General features: G+C 39.3%; 1 protein-coding gene across 1 annotated transcript in view; it reads right to left on the reverse strand.

Moving 5' to 3' along the window:
• Nucleotides 1–21,963, reverse strand: part of lamc3 (laminin, gamma 3) — a 202,644-nt gene that overhangs the window by 80,864 nt on the left and 99,817 nt on the right. The window contains exons 10-11 of the mRNA XM_017698781.2: nucleotides 8,823–9,021; nucleotides 3,970–4,073 (exon numbers count right to left, since the gene is read on the reverse strand). Of these exons, the coding sequence (XP_017554270.1) occupies nucleotides 3,970–4,073; nucleotides 8,823–9,021 (303 nt within the window). The remainder of the gene's footprint in view (nucleotides 1–3,969; nucleotides 4,074–8,822; nucleotides 9,022–21,963) is intronic.

A 21,963-nucleotide genomic window follows, 5' to 3' on the forward strand; every position in this document is an offset into this window, starting at 1 on the left:
TTGTTGTTTTAACTTTGGAAAGTAACTGATCCAGCTGCCTTAAACTTTGGATTAGGCTGGAAACATACACAACGCAAGTATATAAACACAAATGACAATGCTCATCCAATACATTGCAAATGCACAGACCTGCAGTACAAATGCAACATGCATTTTAACATTGCTGTGGTTTTAAAACAGTGACCGGATTTGTCTTTATTTGAACTAATATGCCCAGAAATTGTGCACATTCCCAAAGTAGGGTGTGTTGTATGAGCATGTTAAATGAGCATTGAATTACACTGTGTGCACAATAATTAGGCAAGTGAGTATTTTGACCATATTATCATTTTTAGGCATATTTTATAACTCAAAGCTGGATAAAATTCAATGCTTAATGGATTTAAGCATAGCAGGTGATGTGTATCTGTGTAATGAGGGAGGGTGTGGCCTAAGCAGGTCAACACCCTATATCAAGGTGTGCATAATTATTAGGCAGCTTTTTTCTTTAGGCAAAATGGGCCAAAAAAGAGATTGAACTGACTCTGAAAGTGTAAAAATTACCAAAAGTCTCTCAGAGGGATGCTCAGAGGTTTTGTTGCAAATAGTCAACAGGGTCGCAAGAAACGTGCTGAGAAAAAAAGACGCAAAATAACTGCCAAGGATTTGAGAAGAATCAAGGGTGAAGCTACCAGGAACCCATTATCTTCCAGTTCTGTCATATTCCAGAACTGCAACCCACCTGGAGTACCAAGAAGTACAAGATGTTCAGTGCTCAGAGACATGGCCAAGGTAAGGAAGGCTGAAACCCGACCACCACTGAACAAGACACATAAGCTGAAGTGTCTAGACTGGTCCAAGAAGAATCTGAAGACAAATTTTTCAAAGGTTTTATGGACTGATTAAATGAGAGTGACTCTTGACAGACCAGATGGATGGGCCCGTGGCTGGATCAGTAACGGGACAGAGCTCCACTTCGAGTCAGACGCCGGCAAGGTGGAGGTGGGGTACTGGTATGGGCTGGTATTATTAAAGATGAGCTGGTTGGACCTTTTCGGGTTGAAGATGGGCTCAAAATCAACTCCCAAGCCTACTGCAAGCTTTTAGAAGACACTTTCTTTAAGCAGTGGTCCAGGAAGAATCTGCATCTTTCAAAAAGACAATGATTTTTATGCAGGACAATGCTCCATCACATGCATCCAAGTACTCCTCTGCATGGCTCGCCAGTAAAGGTGTTAAAGATGAAAAACTTATAACATGGCCTCCTTCCTCACCTGACCTGAACCCAATTGAGAACTTGTGGGCAATTCTTAAACATGAGATTTACAGTGAAGGAAAACAGTACACCTCTCTGAACAGGGTCAGGGAGGCTGTGGTTGCTGCTGCACAAAAAGTTGATCGTCAACAGATCAAGAAACTGACCGACTCCATGAATGGAAGGCTTATCACTGTTATTGAAAAGAAGGGTGGCTATACTGGTCACTATTTTTTTTTTTTATTTCTCAGAAATGTTCATTGGAAAGCTTTGAGTTGTTTGTTTATAATTCTCACTTGAACAGATGAAAATAAAGTGAGGTGGGAAAATGTGTGTTTTTCATTTAGCTGCGTAATAATTCTACACCATTATAGTTGCCCAATAAATGTGCACATATAGATATTCTCCTAATAAAGCCAAAACTTCACTTCATTTTTCTTAAACATTTATTAACATTTTGGATTAACTGAGAGCACTGTAGTTGGTGATTAATAAAAATAATCCTCAAAAATAAGACTTGCCTAATAATTGTGCACACAGTGTATAAGCTGCACTTATATATTATATTTTATTGTATTACACTGTGTATTGTAGTTTATTGTATTGACTTGCATTGAACTGTGTTCAACTCTTACTTTTTTCTGGGTATCTACAGTGACTTTGCTTCTTGCAGTATCTGAGCTCAGGACTGTCTTTTTTGCTGTAAGCTATTGGTAACTAGCAAAGATACTTTCTCTAGATAGACAAAGCACTTAATGTAAGTCGCTCTGGATAAGAGCGTCTGCTAAATGCTGTAAATGTAAATGTAAATATGCTATATATGCTATATCAGTGGTCCTCAAACAGGTCCTCAGAGACCCCCAAACGGTTGATACTTTCACTCACATAACCAGCACATGGGATAGAGTAAAATATGGACCGTCTGGGTGTCCCTGAGAACTACTTTGAGGTCATAATCACATTTTTTGTTTCTGTTTTTTAACAAAAAACACTATTTTACTTTAAGTTTTAATAATCTCTTTGAAGACTCTTACTGTTTTGAATTTGTTCTATTTCAGATGTAGTACATATGCCTGTTGCACATGCATTGAGGCACATTTTGCACTGCACCTTCTCATATAGGTACAGTACTGTGCAAAGTCCAAAAACCACCCTTCACCTATTTTCCAGTCAGACCAGCCATGAACAAAAATGAATTTGCAAAACAAAATAAAAATCTGCTGGTGTTCTCAGGACAATGGACTGGCCACCCCAGAGCACATATCACAATATAGCTAATGTAGTTATGTTATAGCTGACGTTTGGGGGGAGAAACATGCCTGAAACCTGTCCTTCTTCCAAACAAATGTGCTATAAATACACTTCCTCTCCTTCTGTTCCCGTGATGAAGTGTTCACAATCCCCACCGCTACCCCATCTCCTCCCTATTCCTCAGTCATACATCAACCCTACTACAGCTATTGGGGGTGTGGGAAGGGGGGGTTGTCTGGCCTTTTAGCTACAAGCAGAAGCTGCCCAGAACTCCAGCCCAAGTTCTCAGAATCAGTCCTCCCTCATACTACCACCATGTTGAGGACATGTTCTGGGCATTGCTTGGGTCATACACAATAGAAAATGCAACTAATTTCTAAGACTAAACATTGGAGGTGTGGAAAATGAACATCACAGATTTCTTTGAAGAACAAAGTCTCCTGAAAAGAATGGAGACTGCAATGAAGGTAAAGAGTGGATGGACTAAATACTTTTTATGTTATATTTAGTTGTTGAGGCTTATGGGTTTTTCATCTATCGTTTGAGATCATTCTTTACACTGAGGTTTATGTGGGAGCTTACACAATGATATAGACTCAGTTGAAGCTTAAACTTTATCAAATAAAAGAGCCCAATTCAGTGTAAGCTGTGGTTATAGTATACAGTATACAATAGTATACATATAGTATACAACTGCAATTGATCTAATAAAAAGAGTGACATAGTGAATGTTACAAACTTTACCATCTAAGATTTTGTGGTCACTCAGCCTCATGCCTTCTTTCTTGAAGCTATTACACCTAAGGCCATGTGAAAAGGCTTATTCCGTCTGATGTACGAGAGCCGAGACATGATTTTGTCCCTTTTGTTTCTGGAGACATGAAGTTTTTTTTCTTATGTCTGAAACTTGACCAGGGCACGTTTCTAAAACAGTCTTTTCTATGTTAGGTACAATAAATGTGGTATCAATTTAGGACCTCATGTCACTCAACATGTTTGCTATGTTTACATTTATATATGGGAATGCTAGGGTCTTTCTGTTGTGTGCATGAATTAAATCAATAAATGATCAACATTTTTAAAGCTGCACTATCTAAGTTTTGGGGATTTGGAGACCTCTCTGGTAGAAATGTGTAATTGCACACAGCATATCAAAGAACATTTTGTAATGTTGTGGTGCTTTGGACCTTTCTCCGGTGGGATGTTTACAAGCATGTTGAAACAGTATTCAAAAAGAACCTGGTGAAGGACATGTCTTCCAAGAATATTCCAACTGAGTGAGTGATCTACGGTTGTCATTGTGCCTTTACCAGTATGTTGCATTTGAGACATACCTTCTTTTTGAGTCTACTTTTTGATTTTTGAGTCTAATCTACTCTCATAAATACTTATGGTCCAAAACCCCCCAACCTCATGTACAATAATGTACATCTTCCTCTCAGTCTCCCATATAGGTAGTAAAATGATAACACATGTGTACTCACAGTTTTGTCCTCCTGCGTTGCTGATGCGGAGTGCGGTCAGGTTGCTGAGCATTCGTCGAAACTCAAACGGAGTCAGAGCTGGATTCACTTCCTTTTCACTTAACCTGTAGATACAAATTCAGTTTAATGCAGCCTGTCAGCCATGTATGAATGGGTGTGTTTTCAGATTGTAGTAAATAATGTTTTTTTTTGTCTTAAGTTTTAAGTGGAGTTGTTTAACCTAATATCAGAGCTTGCAAACTTCCTGTAAATGAATTAGACCAGTGGTTCCTAACCTGGTCCTCAGGTCTTCAGAAGATCAACATTTTTCCTTTATCACTATGTGGTGTGAGTTGAATTGGAGTTGGACTGGCTAGGGCAACTTGAGAATTTGGTTGGTAACCACTGAGTTATACCAATTAGAAGCAAGCAAATCACTCATACTATGCAAAGGCCGACCCAACATCACAACAGAGCAACGGTGTGTTCAGCGTTCAACCATCAAGCCAGAAAAGAGGGATATTCTGTTAAGCCTGGAATTTAATTTATAGAAATTAATCACAATGTAAATCAGTGTTACAATATTGGTAATAAAACTCACATTTGGATTTTTTCCACAAATTATTCAGCCCTAATCATGTGCACACAAGTTTACTTCTTCCCTGATCTCTCTTTCACTTCCCACTTCTTCTTCTCACCTGTTCACCTTCCTGCACTCTGATCCCCCGCTCATACTGCTTGATTAAAATTAGCTTCTAGGAACATGCCCTCAGAAAACACACAGCTTTTAAATCCGTCAGGGAACATCAACAGAGCTTGTCGATGGCGCATGCTGTCACGCATTCACGCATGCACAGATGTCGTGACTCCGACTGCTTCATCATGTTTATTCATGAAGTCCACACCCCGCTGATAAACAGACAGAAATATCTGATAACAAGTAACCCACACATACACTTGTCCTCACACGTTCAGTGTTCACGCTAAGATTGCTCCCAAAAACATGGATCATTCCAGCTCTAGAACTCATAATTAGCCTTCTTTTTAAAAGCTGTCTGGATAAGCTTGTGAAAATATGTCCTTTAAGGATCAGGCAGGCTTTTATGTTTTAGCTGGGTTTATTTTTTGCCAATATTTAGTCATAAGGAAAGATAAGTCAGCAGGGGCTGGACCAATTTCTTTTATATAAAAAGTAATTATGGCATTATGGCAAAGTAAGCCACATACCACATTACAGTTCCGCTCACTGGCTATTTCATTAGAAACTCCTACCTTGTACTGTCACTTGCTGGACACTTAAAAAATATCTAGTTCATACTTCCACCTCACTGGCCACTTCATTAGGAACACTTACATTATACTTCCACTCCCTGGCCAGTTTTTTTTTTACAAACACCTACATGGGCGATCACTCACTGGCCACTTTCTTAGAAACACTCACATTATAGGCCACCAGCACAACCGATTTAATTTAGCTAAACCAGGATGGTAACTACAATTAATACTGGAGAGGTTTGGGAATGGATAAACATACATAAAAAGATAAAATCACTACAGTTTAAATGGAAAAAATGTTAGAATTTAAGTGACCATTTTGATGAAATGAATGAATTATGAATTTTTAGCCAACAAGGTTACTACATTTTGAGCTAAAATATTGATTATTTTTAACAGAGTACTTACTACATTAATGTTACGTATTTTATTTCTAATATTAGTGCTTTTTTTGTACAGTCAACTTATGTTTTTATTGATTTTCTAAGTCAAAATAAGTTAACACTAATTTTTCACACAATAGTATTTTTTCTGCAAATTTTAGTGCACAATTTATATTCATTTTACATAGAGGAGGAAAAAAAACATAAAATAAAAAATGTTCTGTACCATTTGGCGCAGGCCAAGCTTTATTTTTTGTTAAATGTTAAATTCAGCAAATACACAGTAATTGTGTATTAAAATGTGCAGAGGTGTCTTCTCTGTAGAGGATGTGTTAACTTATTTTCCATTAAAAAATCTAATATTTGAATATGACTGTATGCTTTGGACAATATATTTACTGGGTACAATCCTACACCTCTTATACACAAGACAAATACATCAATACTACCTGCTGGACGATGTGTTCCAGCAGTGAAAAGGTTCACTGTAGAGTCCGTGAGTGTATTAGAGCTCCTGTGGTGATAACCACCAATAAAACCATTCTCCCAAAGCGGCAATTTGCTACGTTTTTGAAAGCCCCAGGCAACTAGCCAAGCTGAACAATTATGAGCCCGTGCAACACTTATTATGCCTAATGTGTCCCACAATTAGACGATGGATCGCAATTATACTGATAGCAGTTCTTGAGTCTTTTCAGTTAATTGAATTAATCAAAGCACATGAAAAAGAATCAGTGATGGCCTGTTCTGTCCTATAAACTGGATCATATTCTTCTCTCAGGACATTAAATAAACAGATTCTTGTGAAATTAGAGCTACAATGTCTGTAATTTTCAAAAGACATTTGTAATTACCACTGAATATTTGGTAATTTTATATGACTGTAACAGATACATCACATTCTCATACTTATTGGCCGTTTTATTAGGCATATCTATTATACACACTGGCAAGAAAAAGTATGTGAACCCTTTGTAATTACCTAGTTTTCTGCATTAATTGGTCATAAGCTTTGATCTGTTCTTCATGTAAATTGCAAATATAGACAAACACAATGTGCTAAATCTAATAACACACAGACATTCATAATTGTTAATGTCTTCATGGTGCACACCACTCACAGTGCTGGTGTAAAAAGTAAGTGAACCCCTGGATTTAATAACTGGTCAGCACTCCTTTGGCTGTAATAACCTCAGGCAAGTGCTTCTGGCAGGTGTGGATCAGAGCTTCACAACATGCAAGAGGAATACAGGACTCTTCTCTTTTACACACTTGCTTCATTTTCATTTGCTTCATGTCTGATGTGAACAGCTCTCTTGAGGTCATTTCACAGCATCTCTACTGGGTTAAGGTCTTGGCTCTGACTGGGTCATTCCATAAGGTGGATTAATTTTTTGAAGCCATTCTGTAGTAGATTTACTTCGATGTTTATGGTCATTGTCCCACTGTATCGCCTAGTTTCAGGTGCCAGTGGACATCCACCTTGATACAGTATGATCCTGTAGGGTACCTTGATAAACTTCTCTCAATGATGGCAGTCACCAGGCCAAGAAGCAACAAAACAGCCCCAAATCATGATGCTCCCTCCACTGCTTAACTGTTGGTATGATAACCTTCAATATGTTTCATCTGCTGAAATAAACAAAGCAGTATGGCTACCATCCCACCATCCTGGGCACATCCGTTCCCCACAAGGTATGAAATACATTACTGGCTACACAAGACAAAAAACTGGAGACCACCCTTTATTTGTTAACTTTCCAGTCAAATTGGCAATTAAACACAAGATATTCATTTTCAGGATATATTTCTGAGAAGACTAGATATAAGATTATTTACTTGCATAATGAAAGCAAGAGGTTCCTAAACTGAAGTATTAAAAATAGAAAATGGGATTCCTAACAACTGTGCAAGACCTAGTAGACCACCATCATTGTCACCATCAGATAAACAGTTTTTAAAGCTGAAAGGCTGGAAGCTGAAAAATCTATAGAGGTTTCTTTCTAACTCTCATGCTGCATAAAGACAGCTCAACACTATGGGTGTTCTGAGAACAGTAGACTGACCACCCCTGATCTCAGCATCATTAAATTTCATTTAATCATTAAATATTAAGGTTTCCAAGAACAAAGGAAGCTATAATAAAGGCAACGTGTGGACAGAAAAAAATGTAGTAGTTGAGGCTTCTGTGTGATATCATGTAAAATATATCATCGCTGTCCAAAGAAAACACATATCTCCAAAATGGTAACCTTACAAGAAAGGGCAAAACTTTTTGCTCTTAACTTTTAAAGTATGTTTCAATAAAGAGATTTTATTCCATGCAATTTTGGAGCATTTCTATTGGTCCATTCATTATGAATTTAGCACATGATGTAAAGGGCATTGTAATATCCTATCACTCTCTGTCTCTTTTGTTGTTGTGTTAGCCCCTCCCTTGTCCTGCCCTTACTTCAGCCTTCACCTGTTCCTTGTTATCTAGCCCCACCTTTGCATTAGTCTCAGATGATTCTTGTGTTTATGTGTTAGTTTATATACCCCTGTGTTTCTTTTGTTCCCTAGCCAGTATTATAGTGTGTTCCTGGTTGTGATCTTTTTTTTAAGTTAAGTGATACTTTTGGGGAAATTCCACAAATACAAATGGGGAAATTCCACCTCCGTATTTAACCCATCCATGAAGTGAAACAGCACATACACACTAGTGAATACACACAGCCCTATCCACAGCGCCTGGGGAGCAGTTGGGGGTTAGGTGTCTTGCTCAAGGACTCCTCAGTCATGGACTGTCGGCACAGGGGATCGAACCGGCAACCTTCCGGTCACAGGGCCAGTTCCCTAACCTCCAGCCCACGACTGCCCCTTTGCTCAAATCTAGCATCTCATTACTTTCTTAATCAGTTTATGTTCTTAGTAGTTCCTTTTGCTATCATGTGCTGGTGTGTTCTCAATGGATGCCAGTACTGTTTATCTACCTGCCTGTCATTTGGATTATACGTGTAAGGACTTGAATAAAGGACACTCACACTTGTACCCTGTCTTCTTGTCTGTCTCGTCAGCCCATTCGTTACAGGCATCTACTGAGCTCAAATTACGCATAAAACTAAAAATCATAAGTTTTTTATTATTATTATTATTTTTACTTAATGTATTTGACTGAAAATTCCTAAATGAAGGGTGGTCTGTGACTTTTGCACATAAACACACACATGCTATTACCTGAGAATGAAGGTGTTATGAGGTGTGTGGCCAGGCCCACGCTCCAGGTCCTTCTCTGAATACAGGCTGGCACTGACTGATAGCCCAGATCCTTCCAGAAGCACAGTCACACTCCTTGGCAACAGCTCACTGGCTTCAGCAGTGAATGACAAGGAAAGGCGCTGTCCGTAACTCAGCAGCTGGTTTCCTATAAACTTTTCTATTAGACAAGACAAAATAGAGAACAGTATTCTTCATTAGATCCTATTAGGATTCAGTTTGGAGGAGACAATCTTCTGAGACAGGCATGCAATTTGGCAAATATTAATAGTGTAATATCTGTGGAAGCAGCAGCTGGTCCACAGTATCTCATCTTTAAAAACTATTGGGCCAGACTTTGTATCAGTTTAGCTAGCAAGACTATTCATTCCTGTATTCAAAAGCAAGACTATTAAATCAGGTTTTTCACACATAATGTCAGGAACTTGACCTATGCCCGCCGACAAAGATGTTAATAATAGCTACTGTTGTGAAGTTTGATACACAGAGAATGAGTAAAGTTTTTGTGAAATTACCTAACTTTAGAGAGATTCATTTAAATACTTATTTAGTATGTGAATGGAATGCAACAGCAGTAGGATAGGTCAGGTCATAGAATGGTGGTATATTCGTCCATCCATTTTCTAAGCTGCCTCTCCTGTAGGGTCGTGGTGGGGGGTGGGGGTGGGGGGGGGGGGGGCGGTGCAGGAGCCTATCCCAGCGGTCATCGGGCGGAAGGCAGGATACACCCTGGACAGGTTGCCAGTCCATTGCAGGGCAGACAGACACTCACACACTCAGGGGCAATGTAGCATGTCCAGTTGGCCTGACTGCATGTCTTTGGACTGTGGGAGGAAACCAGAGAACCCGGAGGACACCCAAGCAGACACAGGGAGAACATGCACACTCCACACAGAGAGGACCCTGGTCGCCCGGACGGGAAATTGAACCCAGGCCCTCCTTGCTGTGAGGCGAAAGCACTACTCACGCCACCATGCTGCCAGAATGGTGGTATATTTGTTGCATTTTCAAACTTAACTGGTTTTGATTAGCTTTGACAATACAGTCAAGCTTGTTGGGGTCATGTAATACAAAAGGCTGCTTTTCCACTGTCAGGCCAAATGGTTCTTTGGGCCGTTCCATGCTGGTACGGACTTATCAGCCCGTTTATGGTTTCTGTTTCCATTTGTTGTACCACTAAATCAGAACCAGGAAATACCCAAGAAAAATATGGAAACGAGTAGCTAACTGCTAACAGGCTAATTCAGGCACAAAACACATTTCATTTAATACGGTCACTCCAACTCCAGTCAGTGTGCGCTCATCTTTTTTATCATATAAATGGGTGGACTGTGTTGTACTGTGGTAACACATGCATTGGGATAACTAGTTACATTAGCTTTAGCGTTGCCTGGCAGGGTACAGCTCAAAGCACTATAGAACAATTCTATTTTTATCTTTCTGTCATTTCAACATTGTTCATTTGGATATGCGCTCTCAAATACTGGTCTTTATCCTGGTGTTTTTAATTATTGTTTTGCTAGAACCAAGCCCAGACTGCAGTGGGAGGCACTGTGCATTCACGTTAGCTTAGCCTACCAGCTACAGCTTAAAGCACTACAGAACAGGATTGATTTGACTTTCGCCTTTCTAACACTCCGTCATCAATCAGTTGACTTTTCTCTCGCTATTGCAACTTTTAATCATCTATACTTGTGATAGTAGAGCAAAGGCCTGTTGAATTGAACCTGCACTGGGGTGTTTGGATCTCTTTAGATATGCTAAGCTAACTAGGAAAGAGGAGTCGGCTAGCATTAGCTTAGTTAGTTAGGAGGCTCCAGCTCCACAGGTTTAATTTAAAGACTTTGGTTCCTCAGAGCTGAGACCTTCATCATCTAAACTGTAAAGCTTTTGTTATTCAGAATCAAACCTGTTCTGTGGTGAGCAGAGCTGGCAGCTTTCCAGCTAAGCTAATGCCAAACAGTTACTATCTCCTGGTTATCAGCATTGTTTAATATTTAGAAATTGGTGTTAGACTGAAGCTTTGACATTTATCGAATGGTGGGTTTTAAATCGTGCACTGCTTTCATTTATTTGCCATCCGTGTGAGCAAACTGAATATATTTGGTTGCTTTCAAGTTTGAACTAATGCAGCAGGATGGGGTGACACTGTTTCCGACATAAACATAAAACCAACCAGCTAATAGCTACGTCATCCCACTGAACAGTTCCGTGGCTCCGAGTACGGATAGCTAACCAATCATTCCGTGACGAATTGTGTCCGTGTGGAAACACCACTGGAACAGTTAAAGCTTTCTCAACCTGCCAACAGTTAATACAAAAGAAAACATTTATAGAGGGAGCTCAGATAAGAGGGGTAGCTGAGTCAATCTAACTTTTGCTGGTGATGAATTATAGTAATCAGTCACTGACAATCTAGAGTTTTTCAAACCCTATGGGCCAGATGAATATACAAGGTCAGACGCACTTCTAATGTACCTTGACTTAAATATGCACCCAAAATAGAATGTTCAGTTTAATAGGAATGCATCTCATCTTGCAACCTTGCATAGCCCCGCATGGTAACCGCTGAGTTAGTTTTTAAAAGGCAGGCTGAAATATTGGAGCTCAAGACAGAACAGAAAATGAAAGTCTAGTGGCGAAGACATTCTGCATTTACTCTGGCTAAGAAAACAGTGTTTGTGAAATGATAATGCAGACTGAGCATGTGTATTGCGGCTGCATAACAGCATTTTTATATGTATATCTGGTCCTAAGAGTTTAAACAGTGTTATTCTAGTGGTAAACATTATTTTAGCATGAGTTTGAGGCTCATGCCTGTATCTAGCCGCTGTATCTGCTGCCTTTGTTAAAGGGAGACTCTCAACAGCACGTATTATTTAAATTTGCACCTGATTTTTTAAGAAGGCTGACCAAAACTGGTCACAAGCTGTTCAAACTTTGGTAGACCAGAATATGTAATCAGCCGCATGTGTAATGCCTCCAGCCACTTCTTTCATGATCCTTCCACATTTGGTGCATTTTGTCATTTCAGCCTGCTGTCCCATCTCCATCTTCTTCAAGCTTTGATCAATCATTCCTGTGGGTTTGTAGTGGATTGCTGAAAATGACTGCGCTGTGTCAACGCTCGTGTTGAAAGCTGCAGCCATGCTTTTACATATTGCCTTTTTTAAATGTGTTACTTCTGGTAAATAATGAACTTGTAGTGTCTCCCTGTCGTAAATACTGACAGCATGCTTGACAGAACATCACATCCTACTCCAGCCACACAAATTCTTTCTTCAAGCTGTTTTTTAATAACCCTGCCACTGATGTAGGCTACGAAAAAATGCTTGTTCTAGAAAGTAAGCTTGTTCTGCTTATGTTGGGTTTTACTCGTTAATAAAGCAGCAAAGGAGTGTGCTTTAGTTTCACTTCCTTTTATTATTTCCATTTCAGGAATGCAACACAGATTTTAATAAAACTAAAACCAGAACAAATGTAATAATTTAAGGCCTACTGTGACTAGATGCTCTGAAGCAGCCATGAACTCCATCTCCCAGAATCCTATGGGGGATCACGTGACTGATGACTCTCCACAGCACTCCGATCATTGCTCATATTCACCTACTAACCTCATTCACCTGTTTCTTGTCATATGACTTAGCATTAGTATAAAACCCAGGCTTTTAGCTTAGGTTACTTGCAAAGGTGTTGTGTCTATTTGAGAGAACTGTTGAGCGGCTTTGTCTGACTGCCCTTTGTCTTTTTCAGGCTTGCCTTTGGACTCTTTTACTTTGCTTTTTGTCTTTTGCCCTTTGGGTCTGGTTGCCTGGTTTTGTTATGTTTATCTTTCTTTGTTTTCTGGCTTTTCTGGATTTGACCCTTGTCTGTTCATCAACACTGAGTTTTGCCAAACCCCTTTGAAAAAGCCTAATTTTTCATTTTTTATCGCAAGTGTCTGACTGAGTCAGTTTCGTTCCAACTAGGTTGTTGCTTCGACACAAACCAGCTTGCCTCTTCCGCACACTGATCAGATCTGCACTGTGTGTGGGATCTGAATTTAGTGCAGTGTTGATAATTGTGCCTCCGTCTAGCCACTGCTGCCATTGTTAAAGGAAATCTCTCAACAACACACCTTTGGAGACCTTGATACAAATTTACAATTGGTTTTAAAAGGCAAATGAAAATTGCTGCCACAAGTTAGTCAGCTTTAGTAGAGTGGAATATGTAACTAACTGCGCGTTTAATATCACCACTGACCTTTTGTGTGGTCCTCCCACATTTTGCATGGTCTTCCCTCAAATGCATGAGTATGAAGAGGAGGAGCACATTTTGCATTTTACCATGTACACTGCCTACAAACTGCGTGTTTGGGAGGCATCTGTTTATGCAGAAGGCATACGATTTGCACCTGAAATGGATACAGAAGGCTTAGTAGATTGGGCCCTGTATGTCTGAAACCTTGACACCTACTCCTCTAATGTTCCTTCTGAAATCAAGGGTATTAAGATGGAGTTTATGGCCTCTTTGGTGCAATAACAGCCTGTACTTGTTTGAGAAGGTTTTACACAGGAGGATATGACTACCTTTAGCCACAAGAGCATTAGTGAAGTCAGGTACTCATGTTGGATAATTATTTCTGGATCACAAATGCCACTTAAACTCATCTCAAGGGTACTGAAGGGAGTTTCACAATCAGAGAATGCAGATCCACTGTTCCACTGCACAACCCTGGAGTGCTAGAAGACTATGCTGCTCTTTTGGCACAAACCAGCTTGCCCTTGCCATGCACTGAACAGTTTTCTGCTGTATGTAGGATCTAAGTTTAGGGCATATTTAAATTTAATTACATTGATGACTCAAAACAGTTTGAATTTGAATATCACAAAATATGGAATAATATAATAAATTTCACAAAATATCACAAAAAAATTGGAATACCACACAAAAGCCAAACACTAGGAAAGCAAACTTTAGGGAGCTTGCCACTCAAAATTCTTAGACACCTAACCTAGAGTTTGGCTCTAGATTTCTCCTGGACATGACAAGCCATGTCATGGATTTATTAGTGTTCTGGTGACAATTTTGGCACCCAAGTTGGGCCGGGTGGGCTGTCATCCTGTATTATTGTAGGGTAAACACTGCTTTGCAAATTTGGAACAAAATCTTTTGCAGTTAGTTCTGTGTCAAACCAAAGAGGCTATGGATCTCATAGGATGGAAAGTAGGTGCTTTATTGTTAATGGTAGATATTTGTGAATGTGTGGAAAGTCAACTGGTGTAAAGAAAATTGAAAAATAAATAAATGAATAAAACATCTCTGGCTCATATTTAGTGACCAAAATGTGAAATGCTGTGAGCCAGGACACCGAACAGTGGATGATATTGACCCCTGTAAGGAATAATCACTTTGGCCCAAAGTGAAGTGATTGACAGTTGCTCTGCCCATTCCCCAGGTCTCTGGACTAAGTGGGGCTAAGTGCCTAGCATTGGGGCGTGACAGGCATTTCTGCAATGTAAACGAATTCCTGCTAATTACTCAAGCATAACTTTGACTGTTGAGCTGCGGTGACCCTGATTAAAGGTAATCCACAATGAGATGAAACAGTTCGGTGTGTGTGTGTGTGTTAGGAAAAAAACAGCAAGAGAGGGATAGACAGAGACTCTACGAATATGACATGCTGATGTTTAAATCCCACGATTCACTGAGCAGGGAAGCATATTGACTACATCCTTTGCTTTGCAGAGAAATAGGAAGGTTGGAGATGGGCTGTGCATGTGCTTGTGTGTCTGTGTGTAAGAGGATGGCTATAATCGGCTCTCATCTCCTCCTGCCTCATTAAAGAGTATTAACAAGACTTCAAAGAGCCCCCACAGCATGATCTCTCTCTTACACACTCACACTCCATACAGCGGAGCAGTGATTTCCATCCACAGTGTGCTCTCTGTACTCACTGCATCTGAGACATGATTTTATAGCCTATCTCGTATTTATTTCATGATAATTTCTTGTGTAAATCCAGGCTGTAATAAGGATAGTTCAGACTTTAACTATTAAGCAGTTTTGTGAGATTGAAGCTTTTCATTAGTTCTAATGCACTGCCTTTATAGTGCTAATAAAAGCAGACTAATGGCTGCAGTTGAAAGCTTAGTTGTGTGTCTTATTGTCTTTTTTTTTGCTCCTCATGCTAGTCAGCACTCTGACTGCTCATTAGCAGTAGCTGGTCCTACTTTTCTGGCTTCCCAGTCTGTCCTGGGTTCTATTTTTATTTATGATGACAACCTTTAAAGGGTCCATATCCTAGATTTTATTTATATGGATCAATCTGGAAAACTCTGGACTTTGGACGACTTGGGCTTTAGACTGAAATCCTTTTATTTTAAACAACCTTATGTCTTAATTATGTTTAGTTTATAAAAACAAGTGATTTAGCATTCTATTTTGTTACTACCAAAACTTTCATCAGAGACCATTTCAGTAGTGACAATTTTAGCAGAACTCAAAAAATGTGTGCCAGTCCATAAATAGCAAACACAGCTTTGAAGAGTTGCACACACATAAAATTATGAAATGTTTCATTAAAACACAAAAAAAAATTACTTACTTAATTGCAGATCATTTTGTTTCAGTGGTGACTATTTCTATTGTTACACACTGATTTACAGATATTGGGACACATTTACTTCAAATCAATGGGATCTAACTGCTCGCCATGTGGCCATGAGGGACAGGGATGCAGTCTCACTTCCTGCTGTAAAAGGCAGGCGTGAGGCTAAAATACGGCTTCGCCTATGGACTAAAACTATTTATGTTTCAACTGTAAACCTGGAAGAGCATTTGTTGAATTAAGTTTTCTTTTTCTTAAGAATATTTAACTCAGGAAAAATCTAAAGCTTTCAACTTCACTTTAAAAGCACTTAAAAAAAAAAAAAGAAATGTCATGTCCCAGTAGAAAGCACCCTATTAATTATGATTTTGTATATACTTATGATCTCAATTAATGCCTTGAGCTTAAAGACATCATAACAAAATTCTTCTAAAGATCTATTATTTATTATTGTTTTTCCTTTTCAGTTTTCACTTTTTTAAAAATCCAAAAATAAAAAAAAAGCTCTGATGTTGTACCAGTTCAGTAGAATGATCCATATACCATACTTTGTAGTCAGAGACCACTTTTCACTTATTAAATTTTCCGTTAAAATGATAATTTCATAATTTCAGATTTTTCCAGATTTACGGTATGTGCACAAAGTTCTCCCTCCACTTCCTTTGCCAATGCCTATCTGCTTGAGGGGCAAAGTCAGAGACTCTGTTATGCGGTATTTCTTTTGCTTTTGTGTTTGATATTGTACAGAAAGGGGAACCCAGTCACCACTTCTTTTAACATTACTTCCATGGCATTCAGACCTAACTATAGCATGCAGGCACATCCTCTGTGTTATGCGCAGAAAATGGAAAGTTGCTTTTGCCTGATTGGTCAGCGCTGCCTGACTGCCACATGCAATTTGCATAAAGTTGAAGCCAAGTAAACTTTTCTCACAGTACTGCTCGCTACTCACTGTTGAAAATGAATGGCGGTAACATTTTGGATGACAAATTCACATAACAGATAGACAAGTACCATTCAGTTTTTTTAAGAAACCTTCGAGGATTTTTTCCTCACTTTCAAAGTTCAGTGGACTCCAGGTCAGTCCATTGTTCTGTCCATTATTCTGACAACATCAGCAGATTTTTATTTGATTTGTGAATTTTCTTCTTTTTGGTATTTTAGCACTTTAAAGCACTTTACTTCCTTTCCTCAGTAAGGGCTTCTCGACAGCTACAGATCATTTCAGACTCATGGTGTCGAGCTGTCTTCTCACGAGTGGAGCTTGATTTTCTCCTCTGTCAAAGATGACCGCTCTACTGTTTAACTGATGCCGATAATTTTGGTGGTCTGTCTGGTTAGGCTAGGTTGTAATTTTTAGATTGAAATTGCAATTTGAAAGAGTGCAATTTTCAAGTCATAAGAGCTGTAATTTTAATAATGTCTTATATTATTCAATGTGGTCTTAAGTTTTAAGTTAGAGAAATTATGGTAACATAGCTCATGACCTGGGTGCACTACATTCAGCCTTAATAAATGGAAACGAGCTACAAATCAGATCATCGTATGCCCTTCAGATCAGATCATCACATGCCCCTGAGAGTTTCTCATTTATCTTTTTTTGCCTTGCCGCTAAATCCCCAAATGTGTTTGCTGTAACCTGTCTGAGACAAAACTCCACAGAACGTCCTCATCCCAGATAACCCGCTGGCTTGTTAAACACCTAGAGCGGGTGTGTTTTTCCACCCCATGCCCCAGCACGCCAACTGCGGAGGTGAGGCAATGACTCATCAGAGACAAAAACGGAGGGAAAGCGGAGTATACCTGCAGGGCTCCCATTGTTGTCAGGTCTGACACCCTGACGTAGTCTCTCAGAAAGTGACATGCACAAAACTCCAGCGCCTATAGAGACGTGGAGAACTTTGGCTTGAAAGACAAATGCCTGCCAAGAGAGATTTTCATGTAATGCCAGAGAGAAACTACTCAATTCTGAATTTACACAGTTTACACCTTAACCCAGATGTTCTTGCTCAACCAAGACATGTTTGTTGTCTGATGTTTGCATGTTTACTTTCGCACTGGAGCTATGAAGCTGATGTAAACGAAGCGTATATCTCACCTATTAGTATTGAGTAAACAAATTGCTAATTGCTTAGATCAATATATACTGGCCATAAACCATAGTGAGTTGTTAAGCAATCTCAACTAGCTGTGTTTACGTGGTTTCTGATGCTGTATGATATATTGACTCTGTTTACACCTCCATCAACATGCATGATCTGTGATTGGATTTCGCTTGAGTGCATGAAAAGCCAGGTGTAAACAAATCCAGGATGCACAATGATCGGACTGTGATCAGATAACTCAAACCACATGCAGAGGCGGTCAGAGACGCATGTGAATCACGTTTAACACAAGTGTAAATGTAATATGTTTTTGTTGTCCATATACAACTACATGAGTCAGAAATGCATCTGCCAAGTGTTGACAAGCTGGTGAGAGAATAAACAATGAAACCAAGAGCCTTTGTTACTCTCATCCACTGAAAGCCAAGCTTTTTTTATATGCGCCTCTATTTTTTAGCCTCTATTGGCTGCAGAGACCACCTCTATTCTTGTGTAGAGTCCACCCCTACTTGGTTATGAATTCTCCAGTTTGCTCCAGTTTTGAAGTGGCCGAGCCACGTTAGAACACCCCCCACACTAATTTCAGCCAGAAGAGCCTGACTTTATGTAAGATCTAACTGTAAATGAAGAAATTGAGAAAAATAGCTGGTAACACTTTATTTATTCGTGTAGATAACGAATAAAATCCTAACAGAGCATCAGTAGCATATCAGTGAAGTAACAGTAGTGCAGCATCTGAATACACTCAATGTATTGAAGATGCTCTATTGATACATTACTTACATTAAGTAGATGTATTATTGATATTTTACATGAGTTGACTTTATATGGTTATTCCACTAAGCAAAACCTAACCTAATCCTAAACCTAACCTCAACCCAAAACCTAATCATAAATCCTCACTCTGGCCCTAATTCTAACCCTAACTTTAAGCTCAACCAAAAACCTAATCCTCATTCTGAACTTCTATTCTAAGTATTCTAAATTAAGTATTCTAAACTTAACCCTAACCCTCACCCTGGCCCTAATCCTAACCTAACTTTATCCAAAACCTAATCCAGGTAAAGTCCAGTTACAGAGTCGTATCAGCAGCATGTCTATGACAGCTTGTTGAGGATGGTGGGATGGTTTGTATTAGACCTGTTTCATGTTCTGTGATCCCTCAGGTTAACATCTATGGATATGAATTTGGACCCTCTAAATAAAGTGAAAAACAGCTGAATAGCTGAATTCAACAGACTATAAACGCATTTTATGTATGCAGTTCAATAAAGGTTTCTGAATAATCTACTGACTGTACTGACTGCAGCTACATCATCGATATGTTGTTGATATTACTGAGAGGCTGAGAGGCTGTTGAGTGTTTGATTCATCTACAAAGGACCACTCAAAATAAAGCGTCACCAAAAAGTTTGTGCCAGTTTTAGCGTCAACAAGCACTGTTGTCTTTTCCAAAAAATACAATATACATAAATGTTGAAGTTACTTTAGCATTTCTTCTCAAAATCTGTATTGAAAATGTACCATGTCATGATGCAAAATATATGTCCTATCATGTAATTTGCTTATTGATCCACTCCTACAGCCTCCTGGAGGAGAGGTGTGCAGAAAGAAAGATATACAGAGAGAGAGGGGGAGGTGGAGGAGGAGAAATTCTAAAGCAGGATGGTGGAAAAAGCATGACTGAAAGGTAAGAGAGAGTCAGACAGCGCAAGAGAGGCCCTAGACTTGTAGTACTGTTTGTCAACTTCCCAATCTTCAAGATCAAATGTACTGACACGGAGGTGATGACCCTGTCGCTCCAATTGACTGTCACCAAGGCGACAAAGCCTGGTGACATTTGCTGAACTGTGGTCGAGCTTAGCGATCAATCTGGGCCTTAACTCAATTAAATTAACTCTACCTCAACAGTTAACGCAGCTGTACACAAACAAAGGTACAGAGCTGAGGGACAGACATTGTCTGGGTGGATTCTGTGCATGTCTCAATGCTTCATGAATGTTGCAGTACTGTGCAGTGATTTTTCTGCGATGTCTTCAATAACATATCGTACATAAAACCTCTGCCAAAAACCTCTAGCCAAGGTGCTTTGCGTACCTAAATGACCCATGAATACGCCATTTTTAACAGATGTGACTAATTTTTCAATCAGACAGGCCAACTATGAACTGGATATCAGTTTACTCTTAGAGGACTAATGAACATATTGAAATGTTTAGGGATCAAAGCAATTATGGAGGCCAGTATTCCAGCCAAAAGGTGTGTTTATCCAGAATACTATAAGAGGAAAAAAGAATTTCAATGGATATTTAATGTTCCAGACATATCACCAATTCCCTGCATGTGGCTCCAGTACTGCATGCTGCGGACTTGTTTTTTAAAGAGTGATAAATTTCATACAATATGAACCAAGAACCCTTTTTCATAAAATAAGTGTATGTGTATGAGTAAATCTAGTCTAATGCAAGTTCTTCGTAACCTCTGGACAGTGATTTTGTCGTGCTGTTCTTGTTCAAGCCAACTGACCTGATCTGAACAGGGTACGGGTGGAGTATGAAGTTCAGTATCAAATATGCCTTGCAATCGACTGCATCTGAGGAAAGTGATAAATCATTTTAATTAGATTTTGCCAAACTATTCCTTTAACGGCTATGTTATTAAAGGAACGAAAGAGCTGATCCTGCACAGTAATGTATATATGTAAGCAATGAATGCAGGAAGTTTTTGTCTGATCTTGATTTTTGTATTTATGCCAGCACTTACAGTACCTCTGGTCATGATGCCCCTACTGTCTATAAAATCTATTCTTGGCTTGTCATTGGCCATCAAGATTTATGGCCAGAGATTACATAGAAATGGTGCAGTGAGAAAACAAATATCTGACTGCATATCTAGAGTTCTCCTCCTTTCAACCCTCTCTTCTCCTTCTCTACTTCCCTGCCCCTGGCTCGCTCCTTCCCTCCATCTGTGGAGCTGACTTTGTGTCGGATTGACCAGCTTCAGTTTGTGTGCATGATGTGTGAATGTGTCCAGTGATTTTTTTTCTTTTTTTTGCTACTCAAAGCTGTGATAAATGTTCCACTCTGTTTTCTCACCATGGAGGAGATAGACCTCTAGGGACACACACACACACACACACACACACACACACACACACACACACACACACACAGATTGGATGAGTAGAACTCTTGGCTTTGGTGTCTCTCTGTCTGTTGCCCCACTATTGACATGGCAGCCTCACTGTTGTCAAAAGCCCAAGGCAGCATCCAAGCAGAAAGGCTTTTCAAGTGAGGAAACATCTGCTGCTCCATTCTGAACACACACACACACACACACACACACACACACACACACACACACACACACACACATACACACACACACACATACAAATCCTATTACATCTGATACTTCATGCCACCACTATTGAAGCCTAATAAACATATTGCTGGGCATTGCTAACTCTAAAATGAGGCACAGTTCTAGAAGTTGTATTTTCTGTTTCTCACAATCCAGGAAATCTCAAACACATTCAGCGATGTTGAAATGGGTCTGGACTCTGGGGTGGTCAGTCCATTACTCTGAGAACACCAGCAGCTTCTTTGTTTGATTTGCAAATGTTCCCTATTATGTTTTCTTAGTAACAGCGTCTTGACAGCTACACGTCCTTTCAGACTCACAGTGTTGAGATGTGGGGTTTTAAACACTAATGGATGTTTTCATATAACATAGTGACAGTTGTGCTGATCTACCAAGTCTTGCATGGCTGTTTGGAGTCATTTTCTCTACATCTTGTAATATATTTTTGGAAAAACCTGTTGTTGTTTTTTTTTTTTTTACTTTTCTCTTTTTTTATTGTACTTTAACTGTGAATTCAGTAAACAAAGGGTGGTCTCTGACTTTGCCCACCCAGTACTGCATGTAAGTACTTGTACCAGTGCAACACACACTAAAATACCACCACCACCACCACCACCATCAGTGTCACTGCAGTGCTGAGAATGATCTACCATTCAAATAACCCCTGCTCTGTGGTGGTCCTGACCATTGAAGAACAGGGTGAAATAGCGCTAACGAGGTTTGCAGAGGCACTACAGTAATTGTAGAACTACAAAATGCAACTATATGGTAATTGGAGTTGATAAAACAGAAAACTAGTGTAGAAACAATTAGGTGGTCCTAATAAAGTGCTTGGTGATATACCACATTGTGCAAAACCTAATATTAAAATGCAAATGCTGTTCAATTGGCAATTATTTGCTTAGAAAAACACCAATATTAGGAAAAATACAAATAACATTTAGAACATTGGGCTGTGGTCCTGTTGATGTCAATGTGCTTATTTAACCAATTCATGGAAGCTCCCATGGAAGCTCATTATTACTTGTGATTATAACCCAAAACC

The sequence above is a fragment of the Pygocentrus nattereri genome, chromosome 23 (assembly GCF_015220715.1).
Source record: "Pygocentrus nattereri isolate fPygNat1 chromosome 23, fPygNat1.pri, whole genome shotgun sequence".
NCBI classification, from domain to species: Eukaryota; Metazoa; Chordata; class Actinopteri; order Characiformes; family Serrasalmidae; genus Pygocentrus; species Pygocentrus nattereri.